The 21863-nt window shown below is 34.3% G+C and overlaps 1 protein-coding gene across 1 annotated transcript in view; it reads right to left on the bottom strand.

Annotated features, from left to right (window-relative positions):
- Nkain3 (sodium/potassium transporting ATPase interacting 3) overlaps nt 1–21019 on the bottom strand; it is a 303572-nt gene extending 282553 nt beyond the window's left edge. Inside the window, exons 1-3 of the mRNA XM_071602171.1 lie at nt 20954–21019; nt 20764–20901; nt 11715–11795 (exon numbers count right to left, since the gene is read on the bottom strand). Coding sequence (XP_071458272.1) covers nt 11715–11795; nt 20764–20901; nt 20954–21019 — 285 coding nt within the window. The remainder of the gene's footprint in view (nt 1–11714; nt 11796–20763; nt 20902–20953) is intronic.
- Nucleotides 21020–21863: the final 844 nt, after the last annotated feature.

Genomic DNA, 21863 nt, shown 5'->3' with positions numbered 1-21863 from the left:
TGGTAGAGTGCTTACCTAGCATGTGTGATTCTCAGCACTCTATATAAGTAAATACAAAGAAAGGTCCAACAACTAAAAATATTTTTTTAATTAAAAAAATGTAGCTATTATTATCTGGATCCCCCCTCCACACAGGCTGCATAGGAAGATCCGATACAAATCATTAAAAATCACTTGTGTTTTGCTTCTGTCATAGACTTGGAGTAGTGTTGAGCAACTGTTATGTTAGTCTCCTCTGGTACTTCAGGGCCCTCTGCTACTTCAATCAGAATTTGACTGTGTGGTATGATTTTCTTTTTTAAGGCTATCCAGTGGTGTGCACTGCTACTCTGGCTTAGAAAATTAAATAACTGCAACCAAACATGTGTATCAGGCTCTCTTTTGTAATCTTGTGAGCCACTGCAAATGTCACTTGAAATTCCATCACCAAGATTGTATTCTTAATTGATGTTTCACAACAAAGGGATTGTGTCTTCAAAACAAACTAATTAACATCACAACAAGAAAATCCAAAATCTTAATGGCATTTACAAGTGTTCTATTTGTTCTATCCATTGTTCTTCTAAAATAGTCCTAGTTCAATTGACTGCATCACAAACTCTGTGGCAGCAGGTTTAAATTGTCTTTAAAAAACACAACAAATCATTTGCATATAAACTTTAAAAGTATGGCTTCTTTCCAGCACCAAAATTTTCTTGCTACTAATGCTTACATGGAAATTCAGTAATAGTCATGGTCTATTCAGAATGGCTTACTGTTTTATAAAAAGTGGCTTAATAAACCTCCATGTATGGGAATAATTATAGAATTTTTAGAAATAAATATTGGTTTATTGAGGTTAGTGGGAGATTTGCCATACTTAAAAATTCATCAGCAGATGACACTATGGTAGCTGGAAGAATCCTAGGCCAGCGTGAGGTGAATATCTCTTGCATCTATCATCATCAGTAAGTGCTCTGTAAAATGATGTCTGCTTCCTACCTTTTCTCCCAAAGTGAAATCTGATCAGGGAGAAAAAGGTATGTAAAAAAACCAAGTGTATCTAGTGTAAATTGATTGGCTTAAGGTGAGGAGGGAAAAAGAACAGATTTGTATCAGATGAGACTAATTCTTCATAATCAACACTGTTATAAATCTATGGCAATGTATTAAGGAATGGGAGGAGGGTTTGACAGAAGGTGAGAGATAATTTATTTATTCAAAGAAATAAAACCATCTCACGATTATAATGCAATCAGATGAGACAACAACCTGGTTAGACAGGTAAAATGTTTATCTTTTTTAAAATTTGTTATTAGCCATATTTTCATTAGAAGAAACAATAAAATAAACAGAGTCAATGCATCTCTGGGTAGTTATACAATTATATTTGCATAGGCCTTGTTCAACACAGTGACTCTTCTCATATAAAAAAGATACAGTTACTCTTGATATAGTCATCTGCTAGTTTGAATGAGAAACTCTGAATCCCTACTGAAGGGTGTAAGATTATAATGAAAATTTCTATTAAAAACTTGTACTAGTACTCATGATTGCAGCAATTAGTAGTTTAGATTGCAATTTCTGTATCATTGGACTGTAATATGATACAAATTGACTTTTTTAGACAAAATATTTTCAAAGTGTTTGCATTTGATATATTTATGAGAAGTAAAACACTTAAATTCGACCTTATTTATAATTTTCCTTATTAAGGAAAAGATACAGGGAAAGTCACTTATCTGACCATACATACAAAGTACAATGAGGACTTTATTTTCAGAAGTTACATTCACTTAGACCCATGCCAAAGGAAAAAGGTATAGCTTAAATTCACTGGAATAAGAAACATATAACTATATTTATGTTGCCTTCCTTTTTTTAAAAAAAATAACATCATTGTTTCATTTTAGACAAGAACTGTATAAAGACCAAACACAGAAATAAACATTTTCAAGCTTTGGGTGTCATTTAGATTTATTGCCTTGAAAGTAGATTGTGAAGATTTATCCTTAACATATCCTTAATAATTGGAAAGATACAGCCACTCCATCTTCTCCAGTTGAGTTGATATTATAGACAATAACACTTTTTAAGAGCAGTATATACATATCCACTAATATATAAGTCTGTTAAGTATCTAGTAAGCTGTGAATGGGTGACCAGGAAAAGAACAATGAATGGTGACCGAAAGCCACAGGGAGACTTATCTGACAATCAAGCATCTGGAAGATGGGGGCTTGACATGTCAAAACCTCTCCCAGTCATAATTAATTGCATCCCTTAAGAAAAACTATTGTTTCAAGATCAATTCATACCCTAACAGGTGTCCTGGACCTTCCCTTATCACCAAAACTATGTTACAACCCCCAATCACCCTGGCAACCAAAACTTCAAGACCCTCAAAAAGCAACCTGGCTCTGGGCTATTCAAAAGGTAATAAATGATTAAGGGGGCAGGAGATTAAAACAAAAGCCAGGGGACTCAATTTCCTTAAAAACAACTCTATGAGCACCATAATATCTTCTCCTGGGGTAGTCCATGAAATTCCTATGCTGTCAGTCAAAAGTTAAAAGGTAGCCCTGGGAGGGACTCTGGAAACTTCTCTGGAACCCCTAATAAAACTGCCAGATTTCTCTGAGAGGGCCCATTCTCTGCTTTGAGAATGTCTTCTTTTTCCTTTTCCTATCCTTTCTAATGAAGTCACACCGGCTACTCGGAAATCTGAAATCTTTCTGGTGTGATCACAAGAGTCAGGGTAGAGGGGGCCTCTGCAGCTGCCTTAACTTTATAGCAGTTTTCTGCCCTGTAACAAATCTAGAACTTGAAATATTTTGTTTTTTTGTGAACTGAGTATATGTTTTCCCACAGTGTTTATTGACATAGATATCCCATTTACCTTATGATGCAGTAAAAAGATGTGATTCTTGTAGTCCCACTATGCATAATTTTGCTCGCATTCTAGGATGGAATTTCCGTGTTGCTTCTATATTGTTCTTGAATACGGACATTTTATATCCCACCTCTAGTTCCCTATAAAGTTCACATTTTAGATTCCTGTCCATATAGGAAAGATATCATCAAAATAAAAGTTAAATGTAACTTCCAAGCATATTAGTAGAATAAGTACATTGTATTTGTTTAAAAGGAAAGATACATCATTGATTTAGTTTGAAACTACCATCAGAAAAGGACCTCGATGAGACAAAAAATATTCAAAAACTAAGCGAATGAAATGGGTTGAGGGTGCTGTTTCCTATGCGGCTGGTGCTATGTGGATCTCTGCATTGAATGTGTAAAAATTTCCTGCTTGAATGTGTCTGTCTGCCAAAGAAGATGAAAGAATCCGATCTTGAAGGAAAATGAATTTTGATTAAGAAAGAGAACTTTCCCAGTAAGCACAGAGGAACAATTCGGGGTAGGTGGTAATAATGAGCCTTGAACAAGAAAAATTATTCCATTGATGCTTCCCAACTGCCCAGGCGAACTATTCAAGGGATAATTTTCACAAAAGAAGAGAACCCTCATGAACAATGGTGTCAATTTAAGTCAAAAGAGGCCCAGGAGGTGCTATTATTGCCTTTTGGGGAAATAGTTTAGATTTCTTTAAGAACTGAAATACCCACATGTCAGAAAGTAGAGTCATTAAGATAGCACACAGAGAAACAGATACAAGTGGGTTTTCTTTTTGTGTGGAAAACCATGTGGTGTAATGGAACCATGAAGATTGACGCCTTCATTACTGCTTATGTGCCTTGAGCAAGTTAGCCTTTCCCAGCTGATGTTCCTCTTCTATAAAATAAAGATAATCATATCCACCTTAGAGGTAAGGATAAAATACAGTAAGTCAATAGACAGTACCTGTACAGTGTAGGAAATCACAAATTAGTTCGTCTTCCTCTTCTGTTCCCTGCCTGTAAGTTTTTAGATCCTTGATCAAAGTTTATGATTAATATAAGATAAATCTTCACAGAATGTCTTACATTCATTTTTATGTCTAATTTATGATCATACAGTCATATACGCTCAGATTTCTATGAAAATATTACATATTCAAAATTCCCTAAGATGACTAATATGCAAGTTCCACACATCTTTCAAGACAAATCAATTAGAAGAAATATTAACCTGTAGTTTCTAAAATTTGGAGTCATCAAAAAGATACCAGGAAAACGACATCCTGTTTCTTTGTAATTAAAAAGCACAACTTGAATTCTCAACATAACTCTTTTTTCCAGTATTATTAAATGCAGCAAATGAGATGAGTCTTCATTTTCACATTCTGAATGTATTCCTAGGGAGGAAAAAATGACTTCAAGTCTTGTAACTTCCCAAAAGCAGCAATAACTTATTAATTATGCCCTTGGTGATCTTAAATGTGGCATGAAAAACAGCCTCAGAGACTTTCAAAGATGGTTAAAGTACTCCTAAAGGGAACAGTAAGGGCACTAGGAGAATCTGCCTGCAGATGTATATCAAAAACCTATTTACATGTTGAAGGAAAGGATTTAATTAATAGCATTACAGCTGTGAAGTTAATATGCTGATCTGAGGTCCTATCACAAGGGACCATTTCATATTTTTTTAAACAAGTCACATAGTCCTACATTTTTTTCCTTTTTACAGCTCTTACATAGTAATAAATGTAGGTCCCCAAAGTTTTCAGGATGGAGATCATGATGTCTGTTAATTTCCCCAATAATAATAAAGATGATGATGTTAATGACAATAAAAAGAGCCACCATTTACTGAAACCTCACAGTACACCAAGATCCTTTGTAAGCCTTGTATGTGCAATGTCTTATTTAATTCTTTCCATGACTCAATAACAGTTAGTGCTGTGGGTTTCCTTATTATATAGAAAAGGAAACTGAGGCTCTAAAAGATTGTACAAGTGCTGACATTTTCAGTTCCCTACCCACTGTTATCATTGCCTACACAACAATTCCAGATTCTTTAAATATAAGGTATTCATTTCCTCCTCGAGTGTGAGAAGATGTGGGGTAAACCAGGGTGCTCAAGGTCACAGTGACAAATGCCTGCAGCAAGCCTGGATGGCAAGTGAGATAAAAACAAGGAGAAACTTGGAATTTGTGATCCAGATCCTCTTGATAGGGGTTTAATCACTCATGCCCACAGGAATGTACACTATAAAATTAATAAGAATGGAGAGGCAGTGCTCCTGACTGCCACTGTTGTATCTCTTTCATGAGACCGCCCAAACTTCCTTTATGGGAATTACCTTTTCCCCAGATGGCAGAATCAGTTAGACCTCTAATCTCAGATCCTATCCTGCCCTGGCAAAGTAGCAGATGGTGGATCCAGGTGGAACAATCATATCCTCCCCCATCACACCTTAGTAATTTAAACTGTGGGAGATGAACAACAGCTGGATCCCCTTTCCATCTAAGAGAAGCTTTTAGATTAGACTGTCACTGCCCCTGGGCCTCCTGGGCCTACCTAGCCCCTGGCTATTCCCAAATCCAGTTCTCTAGCCTCTTGGTTCTCTGAGCTCTGTTTCCAGGAGTCTCTAATACATGAGTAGGATAGAGACCATGCCTGTTAACTGCAACTGACACAATCTGTGATTACTAGTTTATAAGGCATCTGATTTTTTTAAGCAAAGTGTAATTATTATTCGTGACTCTCTTTTAGTTTTCATCCTCTATGAACTACTACCAGAAACTGAATCTGTTCTTTAAAACTTTGTCCCTAAATTCTCTACTACAATTTTTTTTAATCTTTCATAAATTAAAGTTCAATGTAAGATAAAAGTAAACTAAGATGGGACATAGGCATACATATTTGAAACATATTTATTTGAAATCTCATCTGAAAAATACAATGCTATGAGGTCAAGTCATAAAGAATTGGGAAGACTGTATTGGTGGTAGAAGATTCCCATATAAATAAATCACATGAAACTAATATGAATAAAATAGTATTTTAACAAAAATGTTAATATTATAGAAACAGATTCTATGAGAATATATTGCATTATGATAAAGCATTATAAATCATTAGAAGTCTACTAAGTAAATATTCTTTGTATCTCTGGTCAACTACTGGTATTGGTCAATTATAAAAGTATCTTTTTATATCATTACCTTGTGCAATCCAGGAAATTAAGTTCCAGGAGGATTAAAGACCAAAACATTGTTGTATAACATAAAATGCAAAAAGAGGTGAACTATTTGTTAAAAAGGGCAAAAAAGTAGATTATTGAGCACCTTGGTAAGTGCTTACTTAATTAAAAATAGATAAATAAAATCTTTTAAGTATAAAATGAGCCCCTACCTTCCAAAAATGGGAAAAGAGATTAATGTGTGCTGATGACACTGTGTGTACTCATATTTTTACAGCTAATACAACACTCCTTGGGGAAGAAATTTAGAGAATTTAATCAGAGATATCATAATAAGAAAGATCTCTCACACAAAATCTATGTCCACTTGATGTAAAATTGTGCAAAAATTTAAAGCAATAGCCAAGAGTTTAGTAAAAACATGGAAATATCTTTAAGTTCAATTTTTTTAAAAAGGTTACTATATAAATTTTTTATAATATCAATAATATTACAAAAAAGAGGAGACAAATCAAGGCAGTGTAACTTGTATAGAATAAAGAAAGTTAAGCCAGAATATTAAAAATATTAATGTGAATAATCTTTGAATGGTTAGAGTGAAAGTGATGTTTGTTCTTGCCTTTCTAGTATCTGTAACTTTTTTTTTTTTGATAATATGTCTAGTTCTACATTATAATGAGAAAAAGAAGTGTTACACCGAAGAATCCATTTCCTTGGGGACAACAAGAAGGAAAGAGAAAGGAAGAGAGGGAGAGAAGAAGAAGAAGAAGAAGGAGAAGGAGAAGAAGAAGGAGAAGGAGAAGGAGAAGAAGAGAGAAAGCCCACCTCAAGTCTTTGTCTCTTTCTAATTGAAAAAAAAAAATTAAGCGTTAATAGTAGCTATCACTTCAAAATATCACTAATAAAAGCAGTCTTTAAAGGCAATCTAGTTACAGATGCTACTGCCCTTGGAGGCAGTGGCATTTTTCATCTGCAGGGCACACAGCTTATTTTTAAGGAACACATTTGAATGAGCCTTTAACAGCAAAGATCCGTGCACATGGCCTGGATTGGTGAGGGCTCTGTCACAGGATAGAGCTGATTTTTATTTTCCTTATAAAGGAGCAAGAATTTCACCTTAGCAAGAGGTAAACAAGTGTTGACAAACATCATCAGACACTTGGAGGCCGTCTCGGCAGAATGGCTAATGACAAATTTCCTGGGAAGAGGACCAAAGATGGCTAGGACTTTGGTGTCAACTTAATTTTTGACAAATATCTAGTATCAGGATTATGTTAGATCATAAAATTACATGGGAAATCTTTCTTCATCCTCTATTTTCTGTACGAGTTTGGATAAGATTAACATTATTTCTTTCTTATGTTTGATACATTCATCATTAAACCCATCTGGGCTTGAGGTTTTCTTTGTGGGAAGGTTTTCTAATTATAAATTTATAGTTATCCATATTTTCTATTTCTGGATGTGTTAGTTTTGATAAGTTATTCTGTCCATAAGTTTGTTAATATCATTTTTCAAGCTCATTGAAATAGAACTATTCAATTTTTTTTTTCATTTTAGTCTTTAAATTTCTACAGAATCTGTAGGTGTATCTTCTGTCTATACTGATCTTGGTAAGTAGTATTATTTCTTCTTTTTTCTTGATCATCCTACTAATAGATTGTCATTTTATTAGTCTCTTCAAACAACCAGCTATGAGATCACAGACATAGTTAAATTTCTCTTCTTTTTCTTATATCATTGATTTTCAATTTTCCTTCTGTTCTAATATCAATTAAATACTGCTTTTGAGTTGCCCGTAAATATTTGCTGTGTTTTCTTTATTATGCCCTTCAAAATATTTTTTTTTAATTTTCCATAATTTCACCTTTGATTTGTGGATTTTTAGAATTGCCAACCTACTTTCCAAATACTTAAAAATTACCTACAGACCTTAATACTGCATTTTTCATATTACTGTTGTCTTTGCGACAGGAGAACCACTGTATGCATTGTTTCAGCCAACGAACACCTATTGAGACTTCTTATGAGCTAAAATGTAATTTTGATCATTGTTCCCTGTGACTTTGAAGAAAGCACATATTTTGTAGTTTTGAATGTAATGTTCTACACACATCAGTTAGAAATGTTGGTTATAGTATTGTCCAGATCTTTTATTTTTATTCTCTCATGTGTATATTTTTCTCCATCAGAAGTAAAAAAAAAAAAATGAGTATTACACTCCCCACCTGTTTGTGGATTCATCAATATCCACCTTTAATATCACTAAGTTGTGCTTCATGTGTTCTAAAACTATGTTATTTGGTATGGTATAGACTTGTTATGTGTATTTGATACACTGACCCTGATATGATAATAAACCATCTCTTTTTTTCTGTAATAATAGCCTATGACTTGAAGTCTACTTTATTTATTTATTTATTTATTTTTGGAGTGTGTTATTTCTGATATTATTATGATCACAGAGAATTTCTTCTAATTGGTGATTAAAAACATCTATTTTCATTTTTTTAAATTTCAACATATGTATATATTTATATTTTAAGTATATTTCATATAAATAGCATTGGGTACTTTTTTTTAAAACTCCAATGCTCTAATCTCTGTCTTTAATTGGAGTTTTTAGTGTGTTTACACTGCATATGGTTTTTGATATGGCTGGAATTTAATCTGCCATATTATTATTTGTTTTTTGTTTGTACCATCTGCTTTGAAGCTTCTCAATGCTCTCACTGTTTGCATTATTTATTTTTATATGGGTTACTCTAGGGCAGTGACTATCAAGCTTTTGGGCCCCAGTACTCTTTTTTTTTTTTTTTTTTTTTTTTACTTTTAAAAGTTAATGAGTATCCCAAAGAGCTTTTGTTTATGTAGATTACATTCATCAATATTTATCTTATTAGAAATTAAAATGAGGCATTTTTTAAAACACAAGAGCACAACAGCACCATTAGAATTTAAGCATTGCAAGGATCTCTGTGTCCATGATCACCTGCCTGTGGGACCGCTCACTGCCTTTCAGGAAATCCAGGACTGTTCTTATTCCACAGATGCAAACTGTTAGTCAAAGAGCCCTGTGGAGTATAAATTGACTGTGTATAGGCCATGTTTATCATTGAAATAACTCCAAATCCACAGACATGATATAGAAACTACTCTGACTTTCAGTTTTTGCAGAAGTATTCACTACTCCATAATGTGTTAGGGGCAAAAATTAAGGTATATGGTAGTTTCTGTTAATCAGTCCAAGTAGCAATTACAAGAAATGCCATATGAACTGGCAGGAGATGGAGAACTCTAGAAAGTTGGTATGCATACAAGTACCCATGGTCGAGAAATTTCTTGCATAATGGAATGAAGCCTGGAAGAGTGGCAAGGCAGTTGGGTTTGTCAAGAGTCCTTAACCCTGCTCTACTTTTTTGATTAGATCCCTTAGAGATTCCAGTTGAGGTTGAACTAGCCAGGGCGATATTAAGGAAGGAGATCAACAGAAAATCTTTAGGATGCTCTTCTTGTAGTCATCTGTCATTTTAATGACCACAAATTCTTAGTTAACTGATGAATGACATTTGAATGAGTAATAATTGGAGTAATAAAATGAGTAACTAGGACTACTATGCCCATTTTTCTTAAACTTGTACCCAAAGAAATCAGGAAAAAAAATCCCTTTCAATGTGTACATTGATGATAGAAAAGCAGTTATGAAAAGCAGTTCAAATAAAAATAAGCATATGTAGTGTTGGGAAACCAGATTTGTATGGAACAAATGACTGGTGCTATTGATTACTTTTTATCACTTTGTAGAGTTGTTTCATAGTCAACCTGAGTTACCAGGTATGACGTGCAGAAATAGTCCTGAGCAGTCTACAAACACACACTACTCTCTTTACTAGCAAAGCTGGCCCTGGTATGCTACTGCATGTGCACTCAGCAGGGTTAAGTGATTGGCTGATGGCCCACAATAAGCACCAGAGTCAAGTTTGAACTAAAGACTTTGGATCTGAAATTTAGTTTTTCAACACACTATGATGCCAATCCTACAGCACAAATTTTCTCTGGTCCAATTTATTCCAATTCAGTTTATATGGAAGAAAATAGAAGATAATTTTTTACCCAGTAAAAGAAAAACATAATTTAAAATGATCATTCAAATCACAAGTTAGGAAATGCTAGAGTTTAGACATGCTATTCCTATTTATTATTCATCATTCTTATTCATAAGATTTGCATTTTATAATTACTTAATAATCTGCATTTATAAATTATACCCAGACATATTTAAAAATTTTTTTTTCATTGTTGATAGATCTTTTATTTATTTGTTTGTTTATATGTGGTGCTGAGGATCGAACCCAGTGCCTCACACATCCAGGTAAATGTGCTATCACTGAGCCCCAGCCCCAGCCCCAGCCCTGACAGACATATATTTAAGAAAGATTTTCTGTCTTAGAAATTAGTGATAAAATGCAGTCAATAACACAAATATCTTAGGTAGATTTTAGCACCTATATCATACATAGTGAAAATTGTGAAACTCAGATTGAAAAATGTCATTCTGGTTTCTGAATACATTTACCAATGTGAGAAAACATTGACAAGTTCTAAATTAAGGTTACTAGAGTATAGAAAGATTAATCCCTTTTGGATATTCTGGGAAAATCCTTCTAGATTTTTTTGCTGTTCATCTGAATCAAACAAACATGGTTATCATATGGACTTACAGTGGAGTATAACAATTCTAAAAGGATCTGTGCTGGTCAAGATAAATTTTATAAGATCTAAGCTGTAAAATCAAGTAGGAGACAGTAATATTATTTAAAATCTGAAATTGTCATAAGACTTAAGAAAAATTTTCTCAAACATAATTGATAATGAGATACCTAAAAAATTAAGAATTTCATTCTCATACTTTCTGAAATTATTCTGCTGTTTTTTTTTCCTCTAGTGAAAATAGTGCTCATTATTAATAAGTTTTAAGAACCACAACTAAAAATTTAACACATGTTGCTTTCACATTTGTGTGACAATCAGAAGACATCTTTGCTGGAGGCACAACAAAAATTATATAGTCTTCTGACAGTTCTAGATGGACAGAAATAGCACGTGTGTCATGCTGCAATAAGACAACTGACCTCTGTCTGATCAGGATTTCAAAACAGGAGTCACTGCACTAATGTTTTTATGTTAACAAACATATGGTTCACTTACATGTAAAAGGACTTCATTCCTTGTCAGTCTCTCCCACTTTAAACACAAAAAGTTTAAAATCACTTTTCACTTAGCATTTGGGACTGAGGTCACTGTGACATTATGTCTTTTTAAAATGGACATGAGGACAAGAGGATGCTCAAGAAGTCAAGTACCACTTCAACATAATGAACAAAACCATAAGGAAATTATTTTGAAGTTCCTTCATTATTAGCATGCTCCTAGGATCATTCTTTCCTGAATGGCACCCGAATACATTTTCGATTGGTATTTTATTTGCAATGCTTTATTTATAACATATACACACACACCCATGCGCACATGTGCGCGCGCACACACACACACACACACACGAATTGTAATATAAAATAGCAATTTGTTGTTACAATATTTATTTATAAGTGGACTCTATTCAAAGTCTTTCAAGGCATAATACACTCACCTTAGAGAGGCCACCTACTTCCAAATAAAAGCAGATAATGAACACATTCCAGGTGATCCAGAGGGCAGTCCACACTGTATACTGGATAGAAGGGGGAGGGAGAAAGAGAAGAAAAATGGAGATGAAAGGCATGTATAATAAATAAATCAATAGTAAAGATGTCAGTAAGTTTTAGTCCACTGGAGACAAACAGGCAGGGAATACTCAGAAAAGAGTGCTCACTACAAAGTCCCCTGAGATCTAGAAATTAAAAATCCAATAGTTCTATGGCTTTCAGTAGATGACAATAAACCTAGATTTATTTTTAAAGTGCTTTGCTGGCTTGCAGGTACACGTTCAATTCAAGTGCTCACTCAATTTGTTTTCTGAGTATTATCTTTTCCAGAGAACACAATTATGCAAAGTTGTCCTTAAGTTATAATATTAAACTCATACATTTTTAGAAATGTTAGTCAAAACCTAGAGCTTTTATGACCCTGGATGAAAACCATGCTTGAAAATGGATCAAATTAACATACTTTTATTCATTGGATTATTTTATTAAGAATAGATCATGTGCATCTATAATTATATAGTAAAAACATGATCATAGAATTTTTTTAAAACACAACAATTTAAATGAGGTTAAAAATAAGACAATGAACACTGTTTTTCCATACTAGAGAAAATCTTTTATTTACCTCCAACAAATTCCAACTTTCCTGATTAACTGATTTACTGATAAGATGGTTTTATTAATCTGTTATGTACTAGGAAATGCCTTCACCCAGAGCAGGAGTCAATCTTATACAGCTGTAGATAGGTCTCATCAATGGAGAGGGTCCTAGGATATACTTCATCCCTCAGTTTCTTATGCAAATATAGAAAATCAGAAAATTGACTTAGAAAACTATTTGGGTAACTGAGGACACTCATACCATAGAACAGAATTTAAATATTTTGCCTATTAATTTTACTTTACCAGAAAAGTCTCAGAATTCTTGATTCTTTAAATGGGCATATTAATTAAATTATTAATTTTTATGGGTGACCACAATAGTTGCATGCTTTTCATAAATTAAAATGAATATTGAAATCACTCTGTGAGTCATGGAATGTTTAATTTTAGATGGTATAAAATAGCCATGTTCCTCTTAGAAATCTTATCCAAAACATCTAATTATTTGTAAAATACAATTTAGATTTTATGTATTTCTGTTATTTATTTATTTTTGGTACTGCGGATTGAACCCAGTAGCACCTTATTACTGAGCTAAATCTCTGAGCCTTTTAAAATTTTTTTATTCTGAGACAGGTTTTTAAAGACTGGGCTACACCAAGTTGCTGAGGCTGGCCTCAAACTTGAGATCCTCATGACTCAGCCTCCTAAATCACTGAAAGCATGCATGACCACACCTGACTTTATTATTTTTTAAAGACTTGCATAATAATCTCATGTGTTGAGTACTTCTATAATTGGATATATTTGATGTCACATTGTACTTCCTTGGGGGGGTGTTTTGCTTTCTTTTTTTTTTAAAGGATAATGCAATTATACAATGAGTCGAAGCTTCAAAAGCAATGGGAATTTATGTTAAAAATTATCATAAGTAAAAATATGTTATGAAGTTTTGAGTATTTGCAGATATTGCTGATGCTGCAATATCTTCTTTTCAGAAAGATTATTAGTCTGAACAGTTTTTTAAAATGTGCAACATGCATTGAAACACACTTTTCTGAACCACAAAATATTCCATGAATAGTGAAAACAGCTACTCTGCATCCTTAATGTTTATTTTTTTGCAAGTCACAATAACTAGAACAAATTTTACTGCTTTTGCTAATTGGATGGCATCTAGTCCTGACAGATGCATTCTACATAAATATAAATGTGTTGGAACTTAGCTGACCAATAAGTTATGAGAAAAAGGCCAATGATAAAAATTAAGAAAAGCATATCAAATAAAGCAAGACAACGTACTAAAGTAAGAAAGCAAGGACATGAACGCAAATTATTACAAATCCATATGATTCTTAATTATGAGAACTCAAATCTAAATGCACAATTATTGCATTAGGAAAATCAACCAATGCAAATTTATAACAAAGGCACAATAAAACAAATCTATTTAAAAATTATAGCACAAACTCAGTGACGGAAGTGACTACTCACAGGCTATCATGTGCAGTTTCTGAACTTTGATAGATAAAACTACCAGGCTAAGTAGATACCAACTGTCAGCTCAACATGTTTAACTACATCAGGGTTATTGTTCTGGGGCTCTCTGTGCTCCTATTCTGTGCTATGCACTTTATATCGGTTGTTACATTCAGTCGTCACACTAAACCCAGGAAGAGAGGTCATCATTTTATTCCCTACTGGGTGTCAAGAGTTGGCATGTGAAACCTGATTAGCTCCAAAGCTGAGATTCTTAAGCCTTACCTGGTAGGCTTTCTTTAAAAAAGAATCTTAGAAAAATGATTATAGGTTAATTGTAAGCTAAACTTTAACCAAATTCAGCACTTCATCAAATGGAAAATTCACCAATTGCCTTAATAAAAAATGTATTTTATTATTTTAATTCCTATAGGTGGTAATGTTTGGAGAATGACTAGGATATTTTGTGTTTTGCTATCTATGTAGCATGCATCATATGAACACCAAGGGTTCTTTGGTTTCTTTTTAATGATATTGTAGTTTCTTCTAATGCATTGTTTGTTGAGGACAAAGAATATATTATTGAATTTTGGATTGTTATAAGACATAAACTATATACTTTGACATGCACATGTGACACCAGTTTGATCACAAACATAAGGGAAAAGAGATCTCTAGCAATATAAATACACACATAGGAATTTACCTAGCAGAGATATTAGGGGAACTCATGGCCTAAGATGTGCAATACCCCTGTCTTCTTTTTGAGGTGGGTAATTTTATTAATAATTCATTTTAAATGAGAATTAAAAGATAAGACTCTTCATTTTTGACAAATACTCCATCATGGAATTTGTTGATATATTCATTTATTTTTTTTGCAAGTCACAGATAGATTAGGTATACTTGGTAAATAAAAGTCTTAAATTTTCCAAATAACTCTGCATGATCTCTGTCTCTGTCAGTCTGCCTCTCTGTTTCTTGCTCTCTCTTCTACTTTTGTTATGTTTAGTAAACATATTTTAACTCCTAACTCCACATTGACAATGCTGTGAAGATTAATAAAGAATGTTCATATGTTCTATGTGGCTTCTTAAATATTTCCTTCCTAGTTTTATGAGGATATTTCAGTACTTTTTAATTGACACGAACTTTAGAAGTCTTTTATTATTTCATTGAGCAATTAGTTTATAACATGAGTTATTTTTATGGTCTGAGCTTCCTCATTTTCCAATGATCAGAAAGGCCATCTGGTCATTCATTCTTTCACACATGTATCAATCAGTCACAGTATTTACGCACAATATGCTAGAGTTACAATAAAAAGTAGTGTAATATCCTTAGTATTTAGTTTAGTATTCATGTTCAGAAGAACATTAAGAGAAACTACTATCCATACATTTTTAATGGCAAGGAAACCAGAGCTAAGGCCAAGAACAAAAAAGACATATTAACAGTTTAATAATTCATCAAGTCTTACTCTATATTAGGCTATGGTAAGCAAGTCATATACATTATAGCATTTAAAAAATGATCTGTGATCAGATTTCTACAAATGAAATATGTGTGGCAAAAAAGAAAACAAATAAATATCCTAAGGCTTCAGAGCCAATAGTTTGTGGAGGGGATTTAAATCCATGATGAACTGAATTGAAACTTAACACCCAACTGTCATATTGAGCAGAAGCTCAGGGAAGAGATTTATGATGATGTGGTAGAAAAGATTTGTTATATAACAATTCAAATCAAAGTCAGTTGTTGTTCATTGCACATGAATTTTGCATAAAGGTCCAAAGAACTAAATTATGGTCTTCATAAATGTATTGGCTTCTTAATTTTTAAAGTCAGCTTTGAATTAAATCTAACTCCAAAGTTAATCTTTTTTTCTAAAAAAAAATGTAAAATCAATTAGCTAACTCATCTGCCTTTAAATTAGTGAGCTTGATTAAATTAACTCATCCATGAAATAATAAAAATTTAAATAATTCTAGGGCAGACCCTTCTGTTGGAATTCAGAGACAAATTTTGAAATACTTGGCATAGGCATAGACAGGAAACAAATGATTCTACAACAGAACATATGGTTGACAAATATGGTTTCACAGCTTCATACTGTCTTTAATCAAAGAAATACAAAAGGTGTATTCAAACCTTCACTGAACTTGGTATCTCTTAGGGGTATCCCCAGGGGATACCAAGTGAAGGAGAAAAATATGACAAAGTTATTTCTGTGCTCTGAAAATAAATATAGAAAGAGTGAACTGCACCTTTTCAGCAATGAGGGTACATGGAGTGGACTTATTGCTCTTTCATTTGGTGATTTGGTTGGCTTTTTCTAGCAGTCTTTGATGTCTTTGATTACAGTGGCAAAAGCCCATGTTGTTATATTTCTCAGAAGACTAGGTCTTGAGGAGTAAGTCAGCTAATAGTAGGGACAGGTAGGACAGCACACACTATTTTGTCATATAATTCCTCAATTGAGATAAGCAAAGCAGTGAGGCCAATTTCTCTTGCTGAACAATTGCCATCATGTTCTAAGAAATCTATGTCTAGGGCATTTTTAAAGTCACTGAACCTAATCACCTTAAATTCACTTATGATGTGTCCAGTCAAGGATAAAGCATTTAAAAGAGTCTCTACGTGCAGGAGTACATCTTGAATATAATAAGGGGTAGGCACAGTCCTTTCTTCCAGGAGTCCACTGCTGCATGCAGTGAGACTGGCAGGGAGACAATGATAACTGTTGGGGGATCAGGGTAGAGAGTCATCAGGATCTGCCAAGGTAGGGAGCACAAGGCACTTAGCCCTGAGTGGGGTGCTTAGGTAAGGCTTTTAGTGGGTGACAATTCAGTTGAATAATTATTAAATGTTTTCCAAGAGGGCAAGGAGAATATCCCAGGCAGAAGGTTTAGTATGTGTGAACCAAAGAGGCAGAGAGCATGCGGTCTTTGGAAACAGCAAATCCTTCAGCATGCCTGGCATAAGGGAGGCCCTTGGAGAGTAGGTACAGGATAGGTAAGCAAAGGGGCAATTTTAATAAGCTTTGGTTTCCAATCTAAGGAGTTTGGAAATTTGCCTATAGACATCGCAGTTCTTGTTCTGCATTGTCCTTTATCTAGACTATTTTCACAGTGCTAACTAATTCTTTGAATTCAAGTGTGGCAAACCCAATTTTTGTCAGAAGTGGCAGCAACTTCCAACCTATGTTTTTGCAAATCTACACTGTAAGTTCCATTGAATTATTTCAGTGACAGACATCATATTTCATTCATCTCTAGGTGAGCACTTAGGACATACCTGATCCATCAAACTGTTAGTTTGAAGGGATGAAATTTAATTGGCATGATTGGTATTTGTTTCAGCCAATATTAAGACTAGCAGAAGTGATTTGGGGGAAAAAATCTGTAATCAAAAAGCTCTTTCCCTGCTAAGTGAAGTCAGTGTGGATTTCTGATCCAGGTGTCTTCTCACTGCTATTGAAAAATTGGTGCCTCCCAAGACACACCTTGGTTAATGTGACATATGCTGCATTCAATTTCAGTCTTTTTTTTTAAATACTAGAATTAATTCCAGGCTACCAGTAGTATCAAACCAAAGTATTCATGAATACAACCCAAGAATAGCTGCCTATTATGTGCTAAAACAAAATAAATATAATGCAATCACCTTCCCAAATAACAACATGGTCTTCACATAAAGAGAATCCCTTGCAGATATATTTTCCATATTATTGATTACTGATTCTTTAGGCATTTTTCTCAAATAGAAAATGTATAGATGGATGCCTACAAAGGCAATAATATTTGACAATTGACTGAGGAAGCAGGGCAGAAGAATTTCCTAGGTCAAAACTTATGCTGACAATGGCAAGATATCATCTGAGATCTGGTGGTAGAAGCAAAGCACAGATTATGCTAAAACAACTTCATAATAAAATGAGGGAGGCCAATAGACATTCAGCTTTCTCCTTTGCTATTGTGTTCTCTGGGCAAGGAGACCATTCTAACATTTTTATTTATCTGTAAAATCAGAGATGCTAATACAGACAGACCTCTTAGGGTACTTGGGAAGATTAAATAAAATGAAATGTTTGGCATGGAGGGCTTTCCCACCAACTCAATATTTTATTTCTCTTCCCTTCCTGGGTGAGAGTCTAGATAACAGCCAATAAAAATGAGACTTAGTTGACATAATGCATTAAAAGAGAAAATCAGAGGAGCAAAAATATGAATTGCTTATCTTTGCAGATGTTTTTCTTTGAGGATTCTGAAAGTCCTAAAACTGACTTTCTCCTCACACATAAATACATATGGAGCACGTATTACATTTCACGTTCTCAGTGAGCTCTTTGCCTGGTAGAGAGGGCTTGAATGCCAACAAATTATAACACACGCTCAAGACACAGAGGCAAAGGAACAGAGAATGTTTAATCATGAAAGCACACGTAAGGACATGTGCATGAGAGACTGAAAGAGTGTTACTAGAACTGGGGCATGAACACCACGCAAGGCTGTGAGAGCAAGAGGGAGAGAGTCGGGTCAGAGTAGAGGGGACATAAACAGAATACAACCTCTGGGCCTTTTCAAGGCTCTGCACTTGGCTCACAGACTTCCCAGGCTTCTGCCTCATTGCTATTCTCATTCCACATTCAAGGCCATTCCAACACCTCCATAGAGTCCAAGACTTTGTATCTCTCTTCCTCATTCACTTCAAAATGAACTCCTTGAAAGTAGGGACTGTAATTTGCATTCTTTGCTAGCTATCCAGACTTAGTTCAACGCAGTACTCTATGAATGTCTGATGAGTGAGTGGCAACTACAGGTATTGAGCTCTTTCTTCACACTCACTGATGCTTTCCACCCAGAACCCCCTTCAACGTCTTCTCTGTGGACTCACACTCACTGGCACCACAAGCACTTCTGCAGGACACCTTACTCTGTCACCCAGCCATGATCAGACTCCTCATTAGGCATCTCCGGCACAATGTGGTTCTCTGTATCGCTTGTCATAGTTATATTTCAACATTTCTGCAGATCTCCTCCACTAAAATGCAAAATGAGCACCCAAGAAGGCCACAAATAATCTGTATATGTTCAACAGCATCCGAGACACCCCACACAATGCCAAACACCTAGTAGAGACTAAAGGAGTATCTTTTATAACCAAATAAATAATTGGGGAAAAAAGAACAAAGTTAGAAAACAAAGAAGAAAGGGAAGGATGAATGAAGAAAGGTACGAAGAAGAAAGGTAAGTAGGGAGGGAGGGAAGGAGGAAGGAAGTGAGGGAGAGAGAGAGGACAGCCTTCAGAGATATGAGTTTGGTAAAGTGCAATAGTCAAGAATATTCTTAGATTTTGGAATCAGGAAAGGTTTTTAAGCCATGAATCAGGTAAGTGAAAAAAAGACTCTGGAAAGACTGTGAACAAGCAGGAAATCCATGTGTACAGAAAAGAAGGCTAGGCTATGGTTAAGTGAAGAGTATGCAGGGCTAACATGCAGGGGGCAGAAACAACAGGACTAGATAATATCTTTAACAGGTACATGCAACCTCATTCTATAGAAGCCCTTGGTTTCATAGTCAGCTGGCATTTGGGGCCTTAGCAGAACATGAACAACACAAAATGTAAAAAGTCAGTGGGCGGTAAAAGTGTCTGTATTCATAGAAACAAACTAGAACATATTTAGAACCCAATAATAGTTTGATATTCTGCATGACATTAAAGCATCTGGTGCTCTAAGTCTGACTCTAGAAAACATCTTTCTAGTAGATTACACAGTGGCTCAGCAGAGGCTATTCTTAAGAGAAGCAAAGTAAAACAGAAATTGTTTAGCCCTGCAGCAAATTGAGTGATATCAACACTCTTGAGGCCATGTTGAATGCCAAGTCTGCCTGTGGGATAGTTATTTTCACCTCTTTGATACGATGGAAGATATCAAAAAAAGCCAATTTTGAGATTCAACACAGAGAACAAGTACATTTATAGAAAAAAAAAAAAAAAAACCTTTTTCCCAACAAATTGGATTAGTAAAAATTGAAAGGTGGCTTATTTGTGTCACCTTCCCCCTGAAGTATGGCAACATTACTGCATTGCAGAAATTATTTACCAACTCTAGTGAATTCTATACATTCATTCAGGCTCATTGATTACATTAGACTATATTATTCCTATTTTCAATACTTTTATTATTATTACTCATCATTTTCCAACACCTGTTTATACATCTAACCAACAATACTGTCTTAATAGAAAAAACAACTACTTAAGCTGAATAACTACCACTAGATTGTGAATAACAGCATGTACTTCATGAAATTGACCTGTAATGGAGTGTGGGCCGCCCATGTTCAGCATAGTGTGGAGTATGGATTTGTGCTTCCAATACATCTTGAAAATTGGAGAAAAATTCAATAATAAACTATGAAATATATGAGGAACATGCACTAAATTTTTCAGTACATGCATTTGAAATATCCTAAGTTAATTAAAATTATATTGTTTTCACTGATTAAACAATTATGCTAAACAGGATTGGTTTCTAGGGCTAGTGACAGATGTCATTGAAGATAAATGACACCTTATGACACTGCTACATTAATAATTAACATGCCTTACATCTCATAATAACAATGAGATCATAACCAGTTCTTCCACTTTATCCAAACCCTATTTTAAGTGAGTCACACTAGATCATCCCAAACTTCAGGACATATTGCTTTGTTCTCACTGTAAAACATTCATCATGTTGTCTGTTCTACCGAGTAATATTTCTTAACAGAATTGAATATTTGAGGGCTAGAACAGCATAAATACATTTTATTAGATGGGACCTCTATAAAATTATTTCATTCATCTTCTTATAGAAATTATGTAGCGTTCATATGAAGAGGCAGTGATAACAATAAGACTTACCACCATGATGTATCGAGGTCTGTACTGAATAGTTCCAAACAAACCCAATATGACCACTATTATATGTAGAAAATTTCCAAGAATAGGTGCCCACTGGAAGCCAAGGAAGTCAAAGATTTGTCTCTCTAATGCTGAGAGCTGCAACAAAGCAAAGGGAGTTCATGAGTAGCTAATCCAAGCATCATGTTACCATCTCAATCCTTATTTCACTGCTGGAGAGGTCAGCATCTTCAATCTCAACACTTATAAGCATCATAATCACTAACGTTATTTTAATTAATTAATATTATTATTTTTATAGTGCTGGGATTAAACTCAGGGCCTCATGCATACTGGGCAAGTGCCTCAACACTGAGTCAACCCTTGTCGCTAGAATTTTAGTAACTATTTCATGTACTGTTTTATGCAACTTCTCTCAGGAAATATACTGAGATAACTTTGAATGTTATGGCTCCAAATGTAAATTTTGAACCTATCTAGAGAACTAAGAAATACTCGTTAAGTAGTTTTCTACAATAGAAAATCCAGAAAAATAAGACTTAAATTCATCATTGTTTGTAATGAAATAATTGACTTAATATAACATACTTAGAGCAATAACCATAATGATATGACAGCTGGTATCATTTTAAAAACAAAACAAAACTCTTACTTAACTTTGCCTTCCTTTGTTAAATATATACTAACCAAACCTGTTTGGTTTCTTCTTCTTTTATTATATTTCCAATAATGATAATGACTAGACTAAAGTAATCATCATTTTGAAAACGTGTTATTTACTTACTCTTGGCTCAAGACCCTGATATAAAACCAGAGTTAAATATTCCCTTGGAAGTACATTTTACTAAGTTTCTATACCTACACATGAAAATTCAGATTAGGTGAAATCCTTTCTGAACACCCAAATGAATATTATGGACCACAACAATTTTAGAGACACCATAGTTTATTATATTTGCATTATATAGAATTGTATTTTAAAATAGTTCTTCAGTACATCAACCTACACACTTAAACCATTTATGATTAAATAGGCGAATTTCTGATAGTGCTGTGAACACCAACAATGTCAATTATCACAGACACATGGTAGTTCATAT

The sequence above is a fragment of the Marmota flaviventris genome, chromosome 15 (genome assembly GCF_047511675.1).
Source record: "Marmota flaviventris isolate mMarFla1 chromosome 15, mMarFla1.hap1, whole genome shotgun sequence".
Classification (NCBI taxonomy): Eukaryota; Metazoa; Chordata; class Mammalia; order Rodentia; family Sciuridae; genus Marmota; species Marmota flaviventris.
The sequence above is the reverse complement of the archived record's forward strand: the minus strand, read 5'-3'. Positions and strand labels throughout refer to the sequence as shown.